The 17,516-nt window shown below is 55.4% G+C and overlaps 1 protein-coding gene across 3 annotated transcripts; it reads left to right on the top strand.

The window, feature by feature from the left end:
* Positions 1–1,238: 1,238 nt before the first annotated feature.
* Positions 1,239–17,286, top strand: LOC101835728 (myocyte-specific enhancer factor 2B). Of its 3 annotated transcripts, none has more exons than XM_021223046.2 (9): positions 1,239–1,301; positions 14,686–14,766; positions 15,046–15,249; positions 15,404–15,523; positions 15,712–15,826; positions 15,917–16,050; positions 16,143–16,227; positions 16,352–16,439; positions 16,561–17,286. In XM_021223046.2, the coding sequence occupies exons 2-9, from the start codon at positions 14,713–14,715 to the stop codon at positions 16,781–16,783; spliced, it is 1,023 nt and encodes a 340-aa protein (XP_021078705.1). In that variant the 5' UTR covers positions 1,239–1,301; positions 14,686–14,712; the 3' UTR covers positions 16,784–17,286. The 3 variants fall into 3 exon arrangements, with proteins under 3 accessions (XP_021078705.1, XP_005086199.3, XP_021078706.1); XM_021223047.2 differs by lacking the exon at positions 1,239–1,301 and adding an exon at positions 14,093–14,344; XM_005086142.4 differs by lacking the exon at positions 1,239–1,301 and having other exon boundaries at positions 14,091–14,766; positions 16,564–17,286.
* The last annotated feature ends 230 nt before the right edge of the window (positions 17,287–17,516 follow it).

Raw genomic sequence — 17,516 nt, forward strand, 5'->3', positions numbered from 1 at the left:
TGAGGCAAGGGGACTGCTCTGAGCCTGGGTTACAAGAGTGAAAAAGTCGGGGTGTCGGCAGGGTTGTGCCGAAACTGCAGGGTTCCAGTTACACAGGTGTCTCAGCCTCCTGACTTCCTGGGCTTACAGACGTGAGCCACCTGGTCCAACTTATTTCTTTATTTAGAGGCAGATCCTCAGAATTGCCCAGGATGTCCTTGATCTCTGTGTATGCCACACTGGCCAGAACCTGGCTGCAGTAGTTGGTAGGACAGGCTGTCACCAAACCAGCTGGCAACTCTACTCCACTCCTGCTAAGGTGGATGGTCCTAATTAAGGTCAGAGTCACAGTGAAGTCCAGGAGCACTGAATCCTCAAGGAGAAACCCAGTTGTTTGCATGCAACCTTGCCTGCTTTTTAAAAAATCATATTTATGCCAGGCGTTGATGGTGCACGCCTTTAATCCCAGCACTCAGGAGGCAGAGGCTGCAGGTTTCTGTGAGTTTGAGGCCAGCCTGGTCTACAGAGCGAGTTCCAGGACAGGCTCCAAAACAATACAGAGAAACCCTGTCTCAAAAAACCAAAAAGAAAAAGAAAAAAAATCACTGTGTATGTATGTGGGAACAGGGTGTGCGCCACCGCATAGGGACATCAGAGGACAGCTTGGCAGGGACTCTTCCCTTCCACCCTTCAAGCAGTGGGGATTCACCTCTGTGCACCATATTTAGTGGTTTTTGACTGGACCCCCGGCAACATTTTCTTTCTAATAATTTATTTTTATTTTATGTGCGTTCGTGTTTTGCCTGCAGTTGTGAGCTGCCATGTGGGTGCTGGGAATTGAACATGGATCCTCTGGAAGAGCAGTCAGTGCTCTCAGCCACTGAACCATCTCTCCAACCTCCTCTAATGTTTTTTATTTGTTTGTTGTTGTAATTCCAGACAGGGTTTCTCTGTAAAGCCCTAGGTGTCCTGGAACTCTGTAGACCTGGCCTGGAAGTAGCGGTAGTCCTCCTGCCTCAGCCTCCCGAGTACTAGCATAATAGGCATGCACTGCAAGCCCTGTTTTTCTAGTCTTCATGACTTTGGATCCCAACATCTTCTCTAGTCCCTCTGAGTTCCGAGGGCTTAGGAGCCAGGACACGCCCAAGTACCCGCCCCTATGCAAATGACTCCACCTCCATCCAATCATCTCCCGGGGGCGGGGCTGCGCGGGAAGGCGTCTGGGGCCGGGCGGGAGCAGAGCTCAGAGCTGCGGCTGCAGTCGGCGCCTGGACTTGGGGCTCAGCAGGTGCGGTCGGCGGACGGACTCCGGGACTGCAGAGGTGTGCGCGGCTCTGGGCGCGGGTGGGTGCCGAGGGCGGTGTGTGTGCGCGCTGCCTGAGAGATAGGGGACCTGGGCTTCAGGGGTGTTTGTTGTGGAGGGTCTCGGTGGTCTAGCCCAAGCTAGTCTGGAAGTTACTGTGTAGCGCGCAGGCCAGCCTCAGTCTCCAGAGTACTGGGATCACCAGCGTGACCACACTCAACTGTTGGAGGTTTTCTCCCCTTGAGAAGAGGGAGTTTGAGACAGGATTTTACTATGTAGTACAGGCTGGTCTAGAATTCACTATGTAGCTCAGGGCAGCCTCAAACTCTCCTTCCTTGGGTGTTCAAATCCTGGAATCTCAAGTGTGACCACACTCCATTGTTTTGAGGGTTTCTTTGGGAGTTTGGGAGACGGTCTCACTCGATAGCCCAGGTTGGCCTAGAAGTCTATGTAGCCATGCTTGGTAGTGCATGATTTAATCCCAGTAAGGTAGAAACAGGCAGATCTTTCCAGGCCAGCGTGGTCTACATAGTACTCCCTAAGTCAGACAAAGGCCTTGGCGTGCACACACACACACACACACACACACCCGACACCCCCCGTATCTCAGGCTAACTTTAACCTAGAACTCATGGCAGTCTGTCTTTGGTCTCCCAAGAGCCACGGTCCCCTCTGATGGTTGTGTTTGTGACTTTCTTTGTTTTGGGTAGAGGGGGATTGAGAGGTTGTGGTAGCCCAGACTAGCCTCCAGCTATCATCAGTCCTTCTACCTCAGTTTCCAAAATGTGGGATCCCTACACTACAGGTGTGTCCCTACACTAGGCTGTGTTTGAAGCTTGGGCTCTGTGATGAAGTTGTCTCTGAGCCGAGACACCTCTGTCCTAGGGTGCACACCACTTGACATCCATTGCCTACGTTTTCCCAGAAGACAGGACCAAGGGGTCATCCCTGCCCCATGCCTGTGTTTTCCTGGAAACTCACAAACCTCTGAGACAGTTCTCTGCCTCTCTATCTCCAGAGTGTAGATACCAGTGACCCATCCCCAGCCCTAGATGCGGACAGAGGTCAGACAGTCTAGGCCTCCACCTGCTTGCCCGGGAGTCCTTACTAGGGAAATTGAGGACTGTGGCCCTATGGGGCTGGGTACAGGAAATCTGACTGTTGATACGAACAAACCCAGGTTCAAGAGAGCCCTCAGTGGGCAGGGACTGGGGAGAACGCTTGACTAAAATCCACCAGTGAGGATCTGAGGTGGCCAGGAGTGTGTGCAAGTCCCCTCCCAGGCACGGAGAGGGGTGGGACACCTACTTCATTTAGAAGGGCCCGCGTTTTCTGTTTGCTTGGGAAGGTTGCAGGGCCTCTGAAAAGCGGACTTGCCCCTTCCAGACTGGGCCTCTCACCCACTCCCTAGATGAAGAGAGGAACAAAACTTGTCCTCAAGGGGACAGAATTTTGGGAGACCTAAGGCTGGGGGCCACCTGGAAGCTGGTTTGGATTCCTCTCTTTTTAATGTTTTAAGGGTTTACTTTTATTACTTTAATTGCTATATATGGGACAGGGAGAGGAGACCTCTGAACAGCTGGATTGGATCCCCTAGAGCTGGAGTGAGCCACTTGCTGCAGGTGCTGGGAACCAGGCTTGGTCCTCTGCAAGAGCACTAAACTCTCTGAACCCCAGAGCATCTCCAGCAGAAGAATTTGTCCTTTGAGCCAGGGTGTCGCCTGCCCAGGCTGGCTTTGAACTCCTGATGTTCCTGTTTCCACCTCCTCAGTGCTGGGATGACAGGTGCGTGCACCAGGCCCAGCTTATGGTGCTGGATTTCAGAGGAAAGGACCCTAAGGCCGGGTGGTGACACCCAGAGCCCTTGAGAAAGATGGGACTCACAACCATCCCCAGGCCCTTGAGAGAACAGAAGCTATGGCAGGCAGGGAGACCTAGCCTCTGCCACCCACCCTTAGTAAGGAGCTCCTCTTCTCTGCCTTTGTGACCACAGCAAGGCAAGTTGAGCCCAAACTTGGTTTCCTAGGGGTTTGTTTTATTTTGTTGTTTTTCTGAGACAGTGTTTCTCTTTGTAGCCCTGGCTGTCCTGGAACTCATTCTGTAGACCAGGCTGGCTTTGAACTCACAGAGATCCACCTGACTCTGCCTCCCGAGTGTTGGAATTAAAAACATTGGCCACCATTGCCTGGCTGGCTTCCTGGTTTGTTGTTTTGTTTGTTTGGGGGTTGTTGTTTTGTTTTGTTTGAGACAATCTTAGTATCTCAGGCTGGCCTCACGGTTGCTATGTAGTTAAGGATGACCTTAAACTCTATCCTTCTGCATTTCAGAGCTGGGATGACAGGCATGTGCCACCATACCTGGCTTTGCCAGGGACATGTGTGTCTGTCCTGACATACCCAGTCTGAGATCTGGATTTTGGTTTCGGGATGACAATAGCAAGCCCACTTTCCAGTTTGGAGTGTGGCCAACTGATGCTTCAACCCAAGCCTGTTCTTAATTGGGAATCGGGGAGTCTTGCCATCCAGCCCTGAGGGGAAGCCCACTTCCTCTGATTAGGAGGACCCTGTCTCTCAGTAGCCGGGCTGTTTGTGTGAGTTGGGTCATGTGTCAGTGGGTAAACAGTAGGTGTTCAATCATAATGGATATTGTAAGCTGTTTCTAAGCAGAAGGGCGGGGGAGAGGCCGCTCACCCCCGACTCATCCTCTTTAAGATCTTAGTTTACCCCAGGTCACGATGAGGGGCGAGAAGGGGGCAAAGAGGGTGGTTAGCCCTGGTGACCCAGCTGTGGGCTCAAGCTTGTCTCATCTTTCCCAACCCGAAGCCCTGGTGTTCAGACCACAGCTCCTGGTGTTGTGTGCCGCCTAGGCTTCCTGCCCCAGAACCTTCTCCCCACCACAGCCACTAAGTCTGAGAATCCTGAGTCAGCATAACCCATCCCCTAGTGCTCTGCTCCCTGCCCTGCACTGTCTGCAGCCTGGCAGCGTGGGCTTCCCCCATGGCAGATGGCAAGACACCCAGGTGTCCTGGTTAGGAGCAGGCTTCATCATCGCCTCCCTCTGCCCTCTGCACTGGGGCTGCTGTCCACCAGGCAGGCTGGCCCTCTGTCCCTCCTTCTGTGGATAGGCTCTTAGGCAGCCCGGGCCACCCTCAAACTCACTATGCAGCTGAGGCTAGCCTCCTGGTCCTCCTCCCTCCATTTGCTGGAAGACAGGAGCAAGTCCCCAGACCAAGCTGTTGTTTCCATTCCTTCCACACAGACCTGGCAGAGACAGTTATCTGTCTGCTGTCGAGGACCAGAGGGGACCCATTGTTTATCCACCCCTAGCCTGGGTGCCCCTGACGTTTCTGGGCATACAGAGCAGGACACAGGATGTCCCCACACCTCATCTCAGGTTTCTAGCTAGTATGTCTTGGGGCTTTTGAAGCTGTGGGCAGAGTCCCTTCCGCCCAGTGCTGACAGATGTGTTAATTTCCCAAGCAGGGAGGCCTGGGCCTCTGGGGACCAATTCCCAAGGGAAGACCTTTCTGTGGACTAAAGAGGGAAATCTTGAGCTGTCCCTGCAGTCACTGTGGAGGCTCAAGGGACATGTCTGAGGCCTACAGCACCCCTGATGTGGGGCGCAGTGTCAGGCTCAGGGCGTGGGTCTGTTCCTGCTCCTGGGCAGTGGCCCTTACCAGCTGGGTAATCACACCTATGGGTACCTGACTGTTTCCTTTTGAGACGGTCTCTCACTGAACATGGAACTTGCCGTTTGGCAAGGCTGGCTAACCTAGCCATCAAGTCCTCAGAGTTGGCCTGGCTTGTGTGGTCTGGGGATCAAACCCGGGTCCATATGAGTAAACCCCTTCCGCACTGAGTCCTCTCCTCAAACACCTCTCCCCCAACACCCCTTCTGTCTCTGTTAGAACTGATTTTTATCCTATGTGTAGGGATTTTTGTTTTGTTTTTCATTCTTGTTGTTTTCAGACAGGTCTTACTCTGTAGCCTTGGCTGGCCAGGACTGTCTGTAGACCAGGCTGGCCCTGAACGCAAAGGTCTGCCTGCCTCTGCCTCACAGTGCTGGGAATAGGCCCACACACCAAGTGTGTCTTGTTTTAATATAGGGTCTCACATAGCCCAGACTGACTTTGAACTCATTGTGTAGTTGATGTCTTTGAACATTTTAGTGCTGGGATTACAGGTGTGCGCCACCATGCCTGTTTCCGTGCGGTGACGGGGATGGAATCCAGGCTTCATGTGTGCTGGGAAAGCACTACCAACTGGATGAGAATGTCTTGCAGAACAGGGTCTGACGTTGACCACAGGCATCTGTGGTCTCAGGTCTGTGTTGTGTGCGATGAGGTCTTTAAAGGGAGACTGAGGACTAGGAATGGGACTGAAGAAGGGGGCTAGCCTGCCACACACCAGACCCTGCATGTCAACAGAGCTTCAGCCCAACAGGGAAAAGCAACTTGAATAGCATTTGTTAGACCTTGACCCAGCTCTGGACAGCTAGCCAGTGGCCACCATGGCTCCTGACACGGTGTTGTCCCACTTAATTCACCATCTGTGCCCCCACCTTGGGCAGATCAGAGGTCGTAGCTGTTCCCTCAGAGGCACTAGAGGAACCGTGGACACAGGGACCCTGGGGACCTCCCTAGAATTCTGGAAATGAGACTTCCTCATCCCCTCAGATGTCTCAGCACCTCAAGCTAAATGCTGAGCACCCACCTCAGCAGGGAAGCAGGGCAGGGGCCCCACAGGGACAGGGCCGCCAGTGTCTAGGGGAGCTTGCGTGTCAAGGGGACCAGCATGGGTTTACAGGTCGACATGTCGGGGCTGGTGAGTGTTTAGGGGTCTCCCTGTGTGTCTGAGGGGACTGGCTGGGTCTGTGGCAGTCTGGATGGTGGAGGCCGCACACTTCTCAGGCCTGACACTTCTTGGATGTTCTGTAGCAGGAGCAGGTCTTGTGTGGGAGTTAATGTTTGCAGAGCTGTGTGGATTCAGGGATATGTTTTGTGAGATGTGATTTCCCTGTAGCCCAGGCTACCCAGAAACTCACTATTTAGCCAAGTTGGCTTTGAACAGAGAGCAATGCTCTTGCCTCACCTCCTGAGCTCCAGGGCAACACCCTTTGAAGACTTGTGGGCAGGACCCTGGAGTGTGTGGGGGCTGCATTGTTATGTATCTCCAGGTGCGGGTGGGTGTCCCCCCCCCCCCCGTTCTGTCCAAGCCTGTCTCCAGCCAGCACTGGTCTGTCCTCTGCCCAGAAGCTGAGGAGAGGTGACCCAGAAGTCATCTGAAAGGAGTAGGCAGCCAGGCACCCTCAGGCAGTCCAGATTAACCCTGTCTCCCTGTTTTGGTGATGAAGCTGTGGCTACTGCGTGCGTGTGTGTGTGTGTGTGTGTGTGTGTGTGTGTGTGTGTGTGTGTGTGTGTGTCTGTCTGTCTGTCTGTGTGTGTGTGAGTGTGTGTGTGTCTGTGTGTGAGTGTGTGTCTGTGTGTGAGTGTGTGTGTATGTGTGTGTGTGAGTGTGTGTCCTGGTCACACACACCTGTTCAGCCTGGCAGGTGCTCAGATCAGAGCTGCGGTGGCCGAGACCCCGCTCCCCCGGCCCCCCGCCCTTCAGGCCCCACCCTGTGCGGAGGGGGCGTCGCTGACTGCTGCTGGGGAGATGGGCAGCTGGGGTCACTCTCAGCGGCTCGGCCCCCAGGAGAGGGCGGGGAGGGGTCCCAGTTTTCCAGGGGGCGCTTCCTGTCCTGGTAATGAGGAGTCCTGGGAGCAGGTGATGAAACCGCAGACCGGGTTGCGTGAGGCCGCGTGTCCCGCGGGCCTGGCTCCCACCTGCCTCTCACTTCTGCTTTCTCTGCTCGCGCTGGGCTGTGGGTCCCTGTGCAGCCCATCGCGGGGGAGCAAGTGGGAGACTGGATGTGGCCTGGCACTCAACATCCCGAGGTCCAAATTTGGCTGTTGTCATTTGGGGGTGGGAACCGTGGCTTCATTTGGGTAAGAGCTAAAGGTTCCTGGAAGGTGGGATCCTTCCTAGTCATCCTCATTTCCATCACCTAGGAACCCAGAGGCCTCTCCAAGCTAGGGAGGTGATTTGTGGTTTGTAAGACCTTTGGAGAGTTTTTGTATTGCTTTTCTAACCACAGTTCCTATCTGACTAAAGGTTGTGTGTGTGCCCATGTTTTTTAAATTTTTTTTAATTAATTTATTTTTGGTTTTTCGAGACAGGGTTTCACTGTGGGCTTTGGAGCCTGTCCTAGAACTAGCTCTTGTAGACCAGTCTGGTTTCAAACTCACAGAGATCCGCCTGCCTCTCCCTCACGAGTGCTGGGATTAAAGGCGTACACCACCACTGCCTGGCTTTTATTTTATTTTAATAAAAAAATTACAGGGGGTTGGAGGGATGGCTCAGAGGTTAAGAGCACTGGCTGCTCTTCTAGAGGTCTTGAGTTCAATTCCCAACAGCCAAATGGTGGCTCACAACCATCTGTAATGCAGTCTGGTACCCACTTATGGCAGAATACTGTATACATAATAGGTAAATAAATCTTTTTTTTTTAGTGATATCCATAGCTAGGTGTGGTGTCATACCCCTTCAATACCAGCATGAGGGAGGTAGAGGAAGGTGGACCTCTGAGTTCAGGCCAGCCTGGTTCATGTAATGAGTTCCATCAGGGCTGTATAGTGAGACCCTGCCTTTAAAACAACAATTAACAATCATTAATTTGTGTGTGTGCGTGCAACAACCAGTGTGTGGAGGGCAGAAGACACTGTGTGGGTCCCATGCTCACCCTCAGCTCCTCAGGTGGGCACTGGGAGCTCTCATCCACTGGGCCACCTTGTGTCTGACTCTGCTGGAACAGCAGGTGTGGACCCCTTGCTTTCCCTCCTCAGGGTCTCTGCACTGGCTCTACTGAACGTAATCCTCCTGCCTCACCTCCTGCCTGTCACAGACTCTAATTTCCCCAGCAACCCTCCACTCAGTGGTCAGACCTGAGACTCTGACCCTTGACCCACCCAAGTCATGTGTCATGCCAGCCCCTGGAGTCCCCATCTGTCCTACTCTGAGGCGAACTGCTGCACAGGGCTTCTTTCCCCTCCAGGCCCACTCTCCCGGTGACTACTCTGCCCTGGATGGATGCGGTCCCCGTGACCGCCATGAGCCAGTGCAGGCATTCTAGTTTATTTTTTAATTTCCTATCAGTTGCTTGATTATTTATTTTTGAGGTGGGGGTCTCACGTAGCCCAGGCTGGCCTGCAAGTGCCTGTGTAGCCTTGGATGATCTTGGCCTCATCACTTGCCCCGCCGAACAGCTCCTTCCTGGCCACACAGCACCAGGAGGTCGTCTGCCCAGTCTCAGCCTCCTCATATGCCCGACATACTCATAACGGCTGCCCGCTCCCCACATTCCGATCACCCCAACATCTGGAGCGGAGGCTTTGGGGTCAATCTGTGGCTGGGTAATTTGCATGGAAGTACAAATAGATCTGCCCAGCCGTGGTGGCCGCCTCCGCACTCCTCTGGGCCTTCACACCTGGGCTACACAGGTCTCCAACCCGTGCTGAGGCAGTGGGGATTTGCATTCTCTCGTGTATTTCTGGGCAGGGTGTCGGGTGGGGAAGTCTAAGAGGAAGTGTGCAGGGAAGCTGGGGCTCCATCTCAGCTCTTTCAAGGGTGTTGTGTGAAGGCCAGAGGTCAAGGTGGGGCACCTCCCTCCCTCACCTACACACAGGGGGCATGGGGTACATCCTTGATTTCTTACATGGGTGCTGGGATTTCAACTCAGGCCCTCATGCCGGGTCAGAGCCCCACCCCCACCCCAACCTCGTCTCCCCGTGGGAGTCTGAGTGTCCTTCCAGCACTTTGCAGCCCAAGGCAAGGGGATCAAGAGTTCAAGCCAACCTAGACCTTGTCTCAAAAAAAAAAAAAAAAAAAGACTAAACAGCCAGGAGTGGCAGTTGTGCCCTTACCCCAGCACTCGGGAGCAGAGGCAGGGGGATCTCTGTGAAATCAAGGCTATTCTGATCTATATAGCAAATTCTAGGCCAGCCAGGGCTGCATAATGAGGCCTTTTTTTTTTTTTTTTTTTTTTTTTTTTTTTGGTTTGGCTTTTCGAGACAGGGTTTCTCTGTGGTTTTGGAGGCTGCCCTGGAACTCGCTCTGTAGACCAGGCTGGCCTCAAACTCACAGAGATCTGCCTGCCTCTGACTCCCGAGTGCTGGGATTAAAGGTGTGCGCCACCAACGCCCGGCGACCATTTCTTAAAATTAAAGAATTAATTAATTAATATTGGAGCTGGGGAGATAATTCAGTGGGTACAAATATTTGTCACCATCCTGATGACCTGAGTCCAGCCCTTGGGACCCACATGTAGAAAGAAAGACTTGACTCCTGCAAGTTGTCCTCTGAGCTCCCACATTCTGTGACACACATGTCCCCACAAAATAAATAACTTTTTAAAGTTAGGACTGGAGAGAGAGCACAGAGATTAAGAGCCCCTGGGTGCTCTGGAAGAGGTTCTGATTTGGTTCCCAGCATGCACGTGGCAGCTCACAATCATCTGTAACAGCCATGCAGGGGAATCCGGCACATATGTGCCATGAAGGCAAATGCGCTCATGCACAGGCTGGGGGTGGCACATGCCTTTAATCCCACCTCTGGGAGACTGGGGCAGGCAGACACCTGTCTGTGAGTTCAAGGTCAGCATGTCTAGCAGTGACACCCTCTGACACAAAAACCCAAATTACCAACACATATTAAAAATTTTTTAAATTAGGGGTTGAAGAGAGTTTCCAGGTAAGAACACTTCCAGAGGACTTGGGTTCAGTTCCCAGCACACACATGAAGACACACAAAACACTCAGGACGTGGAGGCAGGAAGACAAAGGTTCAAGGGCATCCTCAGAACTGCAGACCAACCTGGGCATGGCAGCACACATTGATTCCAGCACCGAGGAGGCAGAGGCAGGCAGATCTCTGTGAGTTCGAGGCCAGCCTGGTCTACAGAGTGAGATCCAGGACAGCCTCTCAAGAAATGAAAATAAAAGCCTGTTTCTCCACAACTCCCTCTCTGCCCTCAGTGATGGACCAAAGTCACCTGTGTGCTTGCGGCAGAGGCCCCCAGCCCTGCCCGGGTTCCAGCTGCCCTCCCACGTCAGGGCGTTTGAACCTACTGTCCTTTCTGCTACGAGCTCACTTCCCTTTGCCGGCACTCAGGTCTCTGTCCAGAGAGAGCCCCTGCATCCCTGCTACCGGCACCCTGTCCTCAGTCCTCCCTTCACCGTTGTCCCTGCCTTCATCCCAAGGTCAGAGGGAGCTGCCCTCGATCTTCTAAGACTCAGGTCCAAGCCTGGCCTGGCTCTCACAAGACCCCAGGTTGGGGGCATTCCGGAATCATGTTGGCGGGGAGAACCTCCGGTCCAGGGCCCTCTTCAGCCTCCAGGAACCTGCCTGGGTTCTGACCACGTATCCCAGCCCTGGGAAAGGCCGACTCCAGCTAAGGGTAAAACTAGCAAGGGGGTTAAATTTAGTAAGAGAAGCTGCAGTGGGGCCTGCTGTTCCTGATCTGCTTCTTGGACTTGACTTGCAGACCCAACCAGCTCAGAGAGGGTAGAGGCTAGCCCACAGGATCTCACCTATGCCAGCTAGAGTATTCCTCACTGCTAGGTATGCAGGACTCCTAGAAAAATGGGAGCCACAGCCAGGCCACTTGGATTGCGGACTAGGAAGTAGCCATGACTAGCTCAATGGATCCAGATTTCCTTTTCTTTTTTTTTTTTTTTTTTTTTTTTTTTGTTTTGTTTTGTTTTGTTTTTCGAGACAGGGTTTCTCTGTATTGTTTTGGAGACTGTCCTGGAACTCGCTTTGTAGACCAGGCTGGCCTCGAACTCACAGAGATCCGCCTGCCTCTGCCTCCCGAGCGCTGGGATTAAAGGCGTGCGCCACCAACGCCCGGCCCTTTTCTTTTTATGGAAGGGAAACAGGGTTTCATGTAGCCCAGGCTAGCATCAGACTCCCTATTCAGCTGAGGCTGGCCTTGAACTCCTAATCGTCTGCCTCCATTTACTCAGTGCTGAGATGACAGGTGTGTGCTACCATATATTTTTTTTTAAGACCGAGTCCCTCTATTGTAGGTCTTGTAGGTCTGACCAGCGGGGAGCACCAAAGCTCAAGACGTCCCTTGCCTCAGCCCCTGGAGCGCTAGTATGCTGACAGGAGTGAGTCCAGCTCAGAAACAGAGTATCTCACTGGTCTTTGTTTCATTGATGCAACAACTCACTCTGTAGCCCAGGCTGGCCCAGAACTCTCAGAAATCCTGCTGCTTCAGCCTCCCTATTGCTAGGATCACAGGTGTGAAGAGCGATTTGAGACCTCCTGTCTCATGCTCTTAGGAGCACTGGGCATGCTATGTCACCCAACCCAACTCTCAAGACAGCAGGTGGACGCCGAGGGCGAGCTAACCCAACCCTCCTGGGAGGTGGATGCAGGCCCGTGACCCTGGAGTGACCGCTGACTGGAAGCCTCAGCCACTTGTGAGTCGAGAGAGGTTGTATGGCTCCAGAGTTGGCAGAGGGGACTGTCCCCAAGGGGGTAAGGCCCCCTGTCTGTCTCATCTCCCTGTGGCAATAGGTAACTCTGTGTTATGGAAGGGCTGCAGAGCTACCTGACCCCACACGGTGCCTGCTTTGGCTACAGTGAGTTTGAGGCCAGCCTGGGCTACAAAAACCTTGTCTCCTAAAAAAAAAAAAAAAGAAAAGAAAAGAGAAAACAAAAACAGCTCAGATCATTTGAGAATGGCCAGTTACTTCTCTGTCTCTAAGGCACGTGTTCCAGGCCCACCCTTCAGCCTCCCTGGTCTGAATCTCTGGGAGCCCAGACTTGTGTGCAGGGTGTAGTGCCCTCAGCCGGTGGGGGCCGAGCTCTCTTCTTTGTGCATCTGGAGGCTGATGTCATGGCCTATTGCTTTGTGGTCTTGTGTGTATCTGTGTGTGTATCTGTGTGTGTGTATCTGTGTGTGTGTATCTGTGTGTATGTATCTGTGTGTGTGGTGTGTTTGTGTGTATCTGTGTGTGTGTGTATCTGTGTGTGTGGTGTGTTTGTGTGTATCTGTGTGTGCATGTGTTATCTGTGTGTGTGTTTTATCTGTGTGTGTGCATGTGTTATCTGTGTGAGTGTGTGTGTTATCTGTGTGTGTGTGTGTGTGTGTGTGTGTGTGTACTTGTGCAGAGGACACTGGGTGTCCCGCTCTGTCACTTGCCACATTACTCTCTTCAGACAAGGCCTCTCACAAACCTGGATCTAGGCTCATGGCCACCAATCCCCGCCCACAGTGCTCCTCCTGTGCCGCCATTCTCAGCATTGGGGTTATATCTGAGCACCCAGAATTCAAGGGAGTCCTGAGATTCAAACTCAGGTTCTCACTCTTGTGAAGCCAGATCTCTTTCTTACCCCTGGGGCTTTCTCCCTAGACCCCACATTACAGCTGTGCGACATTGTGTGCACTAACCCGAGCTTGCTCCTTCGACCTGGAGCCGCCACCTGCCTTCCTCTGCCTCCCAGTGCGAGGGCTGCAGACCTGTCCTCTCCTCCAGTGCTGCTGGGGCTGCAGACCTGTCCTCTCCTCCAGTGCTGCTGGGGCTGCAGACCTGTCCTCTCCTCCAGTGCTGCTGGGGGTGGGACTCGGGTCCTCACACTCACAGCAAGCTTTTCACCAGCCATGACATCTTCCTAGCCTCCCTGCTTTGGGGACAATCCTACAATGAAGCCTAGACTCGTCTAGAGCTCCTAGACTCCAGCAATCCTCCTGCCTCAACCCCCAAGTGCTGGCCATACCCAGCTCAGAAATTTTATCTTGTTTTCTTTTTTTTAAAAGATTTTATTTATTTATTATACAACACTCTGCCTCCATGTATGCCTGCAGGCCAGAAGAGGGAGCAGATCTCATTATAGATGCCTGTCAGCCACCATGTGGTTGCTGGGAATTGAACTCAGGACCTCTGGAAGAGCAGCCAGTGTTCTTAACCTCTGATCCATCTCTCCAGCCCCTTATCTTGTTTTCTTTATTTGAGATGTGTTCCCACCATAGCCCAGATGCATCTAGAACCCCTGGAAGTCAGGGAAACCCAGGGTCTCTACCATGGAGGCCAGGGACTTCCCAAGTCCCCATGTGGACCCTTTGGTGGAGTCCCCAGGTCTGCCGGGGTGACTTTTCCAGAAGTCCATGCAGAAAAAACACAGCCAAGCAGTTCTACAGGTGCCATGTAGGCTGAGATGGGGATTTTAAGTTTTGGGACAGCCTGGACTACTTAGCAAAACCATGTCTCAGAACATTCTCCAGGTTCCAGAATGAGAAGTGGGCAGCCCCCAGGCCCAGATGGTGTGACCCTGTGTGTGAAGATGTCCAGAACATAGGGACACCCACAGAGCCAGGAAATAGAGGGGACATGGGGAAGGGGAAGGGAGCAGGAGCAACCGCACTGCTGCCTTGACCACAGAATGTTCTGGAATTAAACTAAGGTGATGATTACACAGTATAGGAAAACACACTAAATGCCATTTAATCATGCAAAATCAAATAAATTAAAGGAAGAAAAGAGCGGATGTGGTGGCGCACACCTTTAAGTCCCATACTCTAGAGGCAGAAGTAGGCGATCTCTGTGAATTTGGGGCCAGCCTGGTCTACATTGCAAGTTCCAGGGCAGCAGGGCTACATGGACAGAGCCTATCTCAACAAAACAATTTTTATTTATTTTTTATTTTTTTGTTTTCAGTACAGGGTTTCTATGTATTGTTTTGGAGCCCATCCTGGAACTCGCTCTGTAGATCAGGCTGGCCTCGAATTCGAGATCCACCTGCCTCCTGCCGAGTGCTGGGATTAAAGGCATGCACCACCAATGTCAGGCTCAACAAAACAAATTTAAAGAAGAGTGGCTGAGGTAACTCAGCTGACAGACACCTGCTGCCCACCCAAGTGCCTGAGCTCCATCTGCAGGGCCAGTGTGGCGGACAGAGGGGGCGTGTCTCCACTCATGTTCAAGGCTGTGCCCCGCGCCACGCAAACACACAGTCGTGGGTGAGCCTCCATGTCTGTGTCCACTGCCCAGAGCACCTCCTCGTGACCTTTCCATTTGAGTACGTGGTGTATCCCAGACTGTCCTCCGTCTGCCAGGTGGAGCTGAGCTTGGCCTGGAAACCATCTTCTTCCTGCCCTGGCTTCCTGGGTGCAGGAACGTGGAGGTGCATTTGTCGCGCATGCAGTATGCCCAGCGGGTGGCCAGTAAAGACAGTCCGGGTTAAGTGGCCGGCCTGCCTTCTGTCATCTGGCTCTCCCGTTTGTGTTTCAGGGGCTTGAAGCGGGCAGGACAGAAGCTGGGTACTGTTGGCCATCTTCCACTCCCTCCCTCCTTCTCTCAGAACAGGCACGCGGGACAGCCAGGCACGATGGGGAGGAAAAAAATCCAGATCTCCCGCATTCTAGATCAAAGGAACAGGCAGGTGAGTTCCCGGGGGAAGTGACATTTCCGGGCAGGGGCCCAGCCAGGCGAGGCCACTTTGGGGAGTCAGAGACAGAAAGCGTGGGTTCTGCTTCGGGGCCAGTGTTCTCAGGAGAGAACTGGACACCTGAAGGGTGGCGCCGCAAACACGCAGAGGAGTTTCCCAGGTTCAGATGGCGACGAAGCAGAGAGGCGGGAGCGCGGCTCACCCCGCAGTCCCTCAGGGACTCCCTGCTTTGCCGCCCCCGCGCCCCACACCCCGTCTGGCCCTGCGGCGCAGGTGACGTTCACCAAGCGCAAGTTCGGGCTGATGAAGAAGGCTTACGAGCTGAGCGTGCTGTGTGACTGCGACATCGCGCTCATCATCTTCAACAGCGCGCAGCGCCTCTTCCAGTACGCGAGCAGCGACATGGACCGCGTGCTGCTCAAGTATACGGAGTACAGCGAGCCGCACGAGAGCCGCACCAACGCCGACATTCTGCAGGTACCGGGAGCCCGGGCCGCCGCCGGGACTCACCGCGCTTGCAGTCCCGGGCCCCCTGGCAGCGCCTGGCGCGGATCCCTGCGGGCGGCCTGGCCCCGGGCTCCGGGAGTCGGTGACACGGCTGAGCCCCGCCTGTCGCCCGCTGTTCCCACAGACGCTGAAGAGGAGGCGCGTGGGCCCGGACGGGGAGGCGGAGGAGGGGCCGGAGGGGCCCGGAGAGAAGCTGCTGAGGACGCTGGGGGGCGCCCCGGCCGCGCCCCGGCCTCTGCTCTACGTAAGGGAGCTCCCGGTCCCTGCCCAGCCCCTGGGCCCCCAAACTCGAGTCTGAGGCTGAACCCAGAGGGCGGCGTGAGGGGCGGCGGGGAGCTCAGCAGATGCCCCGCCGCGCTTCCCCGGGCGGCCCCGGTCTCGGCCTGGGCGGCGAGCCACCCTCCGCCCACGCCCCCACACCTGTGTCCGCAGCCCGTGGCCCCTGCGACGTCGGTCCCGGAGCTGTCGTACCGAGTCCCGCTCGACCCCAGCGGGCCGGGGGAGGCCCCGCCTGTCCACAGCCGCCCGCCCCACTTCCGACCCCCGGGTGAGCTCTGCGAGCAGCGCGGTGCGGGGTGGGGGGCCGCGAGGGTCCCGGCTCCGGCCTCGCCGGTGACCGCCGTCCCTCTGCCCCCAGGCCCGGGACACCCCATCTTCTCTGCGAGCCACCTCGCCGGCAAGACTCCCCCACCCCTGTACCTGGCGGCTGACGGGCGGAGGCCAGAGCTACCCGCCGGCCTGGCTGGGGCCCGCGGGGGCCTGGGCGCCTCGGTGAGAGCGGGGTGGAGAAGGAAGGGCCGGGAGGAGGAGAGGGAGGGAGGGAGGAGGCGCTCACACCCCCTTCTGTCCTTGCGGTCCCCCAGAGGAGCCTGTACAGCGGCCTGCAGAGCCCCGGCGCCCCGGGTCCCGCCCCGGGGAGCTTCGCCTTCCTGCCCGCAGGCCCCACAGGTGCGCCCGCGCCCGCCCCGTCCCGCCTGCCCGCCCGCTGGGTCCCTCGCCCCAGCCCCGAGTGCGGGCGTGGGGAGGGCCGGGGTCCTGTCGGGAGCCCCCCTCAGCCAGCCTCTCCTGGCAGATTGCACCCCCGGAGACGCCGCTCCGCTCCCCCTGCAGCCCTCGCCCTGGCCCCTGACGAGGGACGCGGTGGACCCGAGCCGGCCCGGGTGAGTTGGGCGCCCCCGGCGGTCGGGACTCCTGTCTGGCCGGGCGGTGGGCGGCTGTGCGATAGAGGAGACCCCAGAATCCCCGGCCTAGCTCTCTCCTTCCTGCCTCCCTCCTCTGCAGCAGCGCCCGCAGCCTGTGTGAGGAGGGCCCCCCCAGCCGGGTGGCCTCCCCTCCGACGCCCCCGATCAGCATCAAGTCCGAGCGGCTGTCCCCGGCCACCGGGGCCTCTGGCGACTTCCCCAGGTCCTTTCCCTACCCTCTGCTCCTCGCCAGGCCCCTTGCGGAGCCGCTGCGGCCCGCGGCCTCCCTGCGCCGCTTGACCCCCGACAGCTGGCCGCGGTAGAGCGCAGAGGGCTCCTCCAGCCTCCTCAGAGATCTCGGGTTCCCTGCACAGCCCGAAGGGCGAGGGCATGCAACGCCCGTCACCCGTGAGGCACTGTTCCTTCCTGGGGCTGCTGCATCAATAAAGCCCATGGCTCCCGGAGTGTGCTCGGAAACCTCCCCACCCTGAGCCTCCCAAACCCGAGGTATCCACACCCAGTCTCTCCAAAGGCCTCCTTTATGTATTCTGGTTCTGGGGTGCACGTTGTAGAAACGGATGGATTCTCGAGAGGAGCAAGGTCTGGGGGAGGGTGGGATGTGTCCCGAGAAAGAGCTCCAGGAGACATCAGCAAGGGCAATCCAGAAGGCCTGAGCTGCTCCGGTCTGAAATGAATTCACAGCCGCATCAGCATGGCTGGTGGGAGTTGCCTGGGGTGACCAGGAGTTCTAGACTAGCCTGGGGCAAGAAAAACAATGCTTTAAAAAAGTAAACAGGAGCCTCCCCCAAATGGCTCAGGAGGTAAAGACGTTTGCTGCCAATCTTTTCAACATGAGTTCCATTGGTGGAAGGAAAGAACCAACCTCCTGCAAGTTGTCCATTGAGGGCACACACAGATTCCCAAGGCACTCAAAAGATGAACGAACACATGTGTAAATGGGGGACGGGATGGAAAAGGTTCAGCCTACTGTGCAAGCATTATGATCTGAGTTAGAATATTCAGCACGCATATAAAAAGACCCGATGTGGTCTGGGT

The sequence above is a fragment of the Mesocricetus auratus genome, unplaced genomic scaffold, assembly GCF_017639785.1.
Source record: "Mesocricetus auratus isolate SY011 unplaced genomic scaffold, BCM_Maur_2.0 Super-Scaffold_6731, whole genome shotgun sequence".
NCBI lineage: Eukaryota > Metazoa > Chordata > Mammalia > Rodentia > Cricetidae > Mesocricetus > Mesocricetus auratus.

Excerpts from the sequence above, each read along its gene's own strand:
- LOC101835728 (XM_021223046.2), top strand. The coding sequence starts at position 14,713 with ATGGGGAGGAAAAAAATCCAGATCTCCCGCATTCTAGATCAAAGGAAC. Across the intron at positions 15,524-15,711 it reads CGCCCCGGCCTCTGCTCTAC|CCCGTGGCCCCTGCGACGTC; the intron begins GTAAGGGAGCTC and ends CTGTGTCCGCAG. Across the intron at positions 15,827-15,916 it reads GCCCCACTTCCGACCCCCGG|GCCCGGGACACCCCATCTTC; the intron begins GTGAGCTCTGCG and ends CTCTGCCCCCAG.